Source organism: Castanea sativa, chromosome 11, assembly GCF_040712315.1.
Source record: "Castanea sativa cultivar Marrone di Chiusa Pesio chromosome 11, ASM4071231v1".
NCBI lineage: Eukaryota > Viridiplantae > Streptophyta > Magnoliopsida > Fagales > Fagaceae > Castanea > Castanea sativa.
In genome coordinates, this window is record NC_134023.1 from 46605584 (window position 1) to 46608085 (window position 2502).

Sequence of the window (2502 nt, forward strand, 5' to 3'; positions counted from 1 at the left end):
CAAAGAGAAGTGCATAAATATGGTGTTTTAAAGAAGAGGGAAATGATAGAAACCCTAAAGTATGTCTTGTAATCTCCTCATAGTTGTTGTAACCTCTTTAGTTGGTTAGTTAATTGAGATTATGATAAATTAGTTAGGATTTGAGTACATGTAGCTTATTTAACACATGACTTAATTTATAAAGCACATGTTGAATTTACTAGACAATTATCTTGAGCCACGTGGGCTAAGAAAATTAGACTTAGTCTTCTATAAATACATAATTGTAATTCAACATTAGATATCATTGAAGAATAAATCAATTGCTTAATGCATCTCTCTCTCTCTCTCTATGGAGGTTTAGGTCCCCTTGAAGTGGCCTACAACAACTACATTCCAATTCACCATTCTTACTTTTCCACAATTCATATTCATATTCTGGCAAGTTCTTATCATGAAGATTGAAAGTTTCTTTAGATTGATCTTCTATTTTTTATTTTTTAAGAATTACTAAATCAAGTTATATTTTCTATTTTTTGTTTCAAAAGTTCAAAAGTTTCATGTTATCTTACATGAGTAGAGTGATCAAAAAAACTTTTTCACTACTTGTTTTATATGAGATGAAAAACCATTTTTTCCAACAATTTAAGGAACAACTAAAAGACAATACAAGCCGTCATTAATTGTTCAAATCTATTTTTATCATAGAAATTCTTGTAATTTAGTAACTTTTGGAGTAGTTTTTTTTTTTTTTTTTGACACTACTTTTGGAGTAGTTGTAAATACTAGTTTCTATATCAATAATAAGCAGCTAATTGGTATCAATCACAAGGCAGTCAATTTCATAATTGATGTTGTTTCAGTTTGGCTAGGAGAACGAAATTTCGGTATCGGTTGATACTGGTGTACTGTTTCGAGATTACCGCTATTTATATATTTCTATACATAAATATATATATGTATATTTGTATTATTTATGTAAGTATGAATTTATTAATTTTTATATTTATCAACATAAAATTTAAAGTCCACATATTTTATAAGCCTAAATATTAGCTTAATTACATTAACCAATATATTAGATTAAATAATTTTTTTTAATAATTGTTTTATTGTACTGGCCGAAATGTTAATACCGGCCAGTACAGCTGAAATAAGTCCATATAACCTGATAATTTTTTGGTACGTTTTGCAGGAGTACTAGTTTAATGGCTAGTATGGCATATTTCCCCAGTACGAACGATGCCGGTACAGTATCTATAGGTTTGTGGATATTGTCACATGCCCAATTCATATCGGTTGAACTTGGGGCATAACAATATTTGATAATATATAATATGATCCTAAAAAAAAAAAAGGCATAGATTACATTCATTCATGGAAAAAAGAAAAGAAAAAGGGGACATGTTCTAAATTGATGCGTATTTTTATTCATGTCACATACATACATGAACATAAGCACAGATAATAGTCATCGAAGATGTAGGAACTCGTCTACTTTGAAATTATTACATGCATCAATTAGAGAGTCATATAGACTCTTATCTCCTAAACGCTGCTCTTGATGGAAGAACTGTATCCTGTTTGGTCATCATAGTATTTCGACCACAGCATCACACCTCCATACTTGGCACTACCTTTAATGGCCGGAAGGACTTTAGAAGTTAAATCAGCAGCTGGAATGAAGCCACTCCCAGCTGCATCACGTGAAGCAGGAAGTCCTAAGAAAAAATTGGTGGCAGGAATAGAGGTAGTCCATTGGTTCCAATACTTTACTAGATTACCTGAGCTGTACTGGCATGTAGGGTTATTAAAGAACTGTACCCATACATAATCAAATAGACCTGTCTTAAGGGCAACTCCCATACAAGCATCAGGAAATGGGCACTGAGGAGCTGCGGTTAAGTACACTTTCTTTCCTTGTTTGCTGTATTGAGAGAGAAACCTTGCAAGCTCATCCCAATGTTGGGTTGTTCCTCGTTCAATATCAAAGTCAATTCCATCCAAAACAGCTGCTCCAAGAGGGCGAGATGAGGATTGTCCTCCTAAGAAGTTATTCCAAAGATAGGTCGCTACTTGTCTAGCATCGTCAGTTGAAGAAAGAGAATAGTTCCCTGCACCTCCTCCAATGGATAACATCACCTTAATTCCTCTTGACTGACATGATTGTATCTCAGAGCTAAGCCTGGTGCACCCATAAGTTGTTGGATCACAATGGCCAGCAAGGTTGATTTGGGGGTTTTGACCGTTGCCAAAGGTTGGAAGGAAAGCTATGTTGACAAAGGCATACTTACCTGTGGCACAAGTTTGTGCCAAGGAACCCTCATTTCCATTCTGACCCCAGTAGATTGCGATTCCACCAGCATTAGTACCAACCACTAGAATCAGAATTACTGATAAGAGGAAAGGTATTGAGCTTGACGGATTTGATGCCATAGTATAGAAGGTTTGTGTGTGTTCAGATAGTCACAGTTGAACTAGATTTTTTCTTTGTGTTTGTGGTGTTCCGTGTGTCACATTTTC

The 2502-nt window shown here is 34.5% G+C and overlaps 1 protein-coding gene across 1 annotated transcript; it reads right to left on the reverse strand.

Moving 5' to 3' along the window:
• Nucleotides 1-1357: 1357 nt before the first annotated feature.
• LOC142615453 (acidic endochitinase-like) lies at nucleotides 1358-2502 on the reverse strand. Its single transcript, XM_075788193.1, has one exon. The coding sequence runs from the start codon at nucleotides 2413-2415 to the stop codon at nucleotides 1528-1530; it is 888 nt and encodes a 295-aa protein (XP_075644308.1). The 5' UTR covers nucleotides 2416-2502; the 3' UTR covers nucleotides 1358-1527.

Coding starts and splice junctions, on each gene's coding strand:
- LOC142615453 (XM_075788193.1), bottom strand. CDS start 2,415: ATGGCATCAAATCCGTCAAGCTCAATACCTTTCCTCTTATCAGTAATT.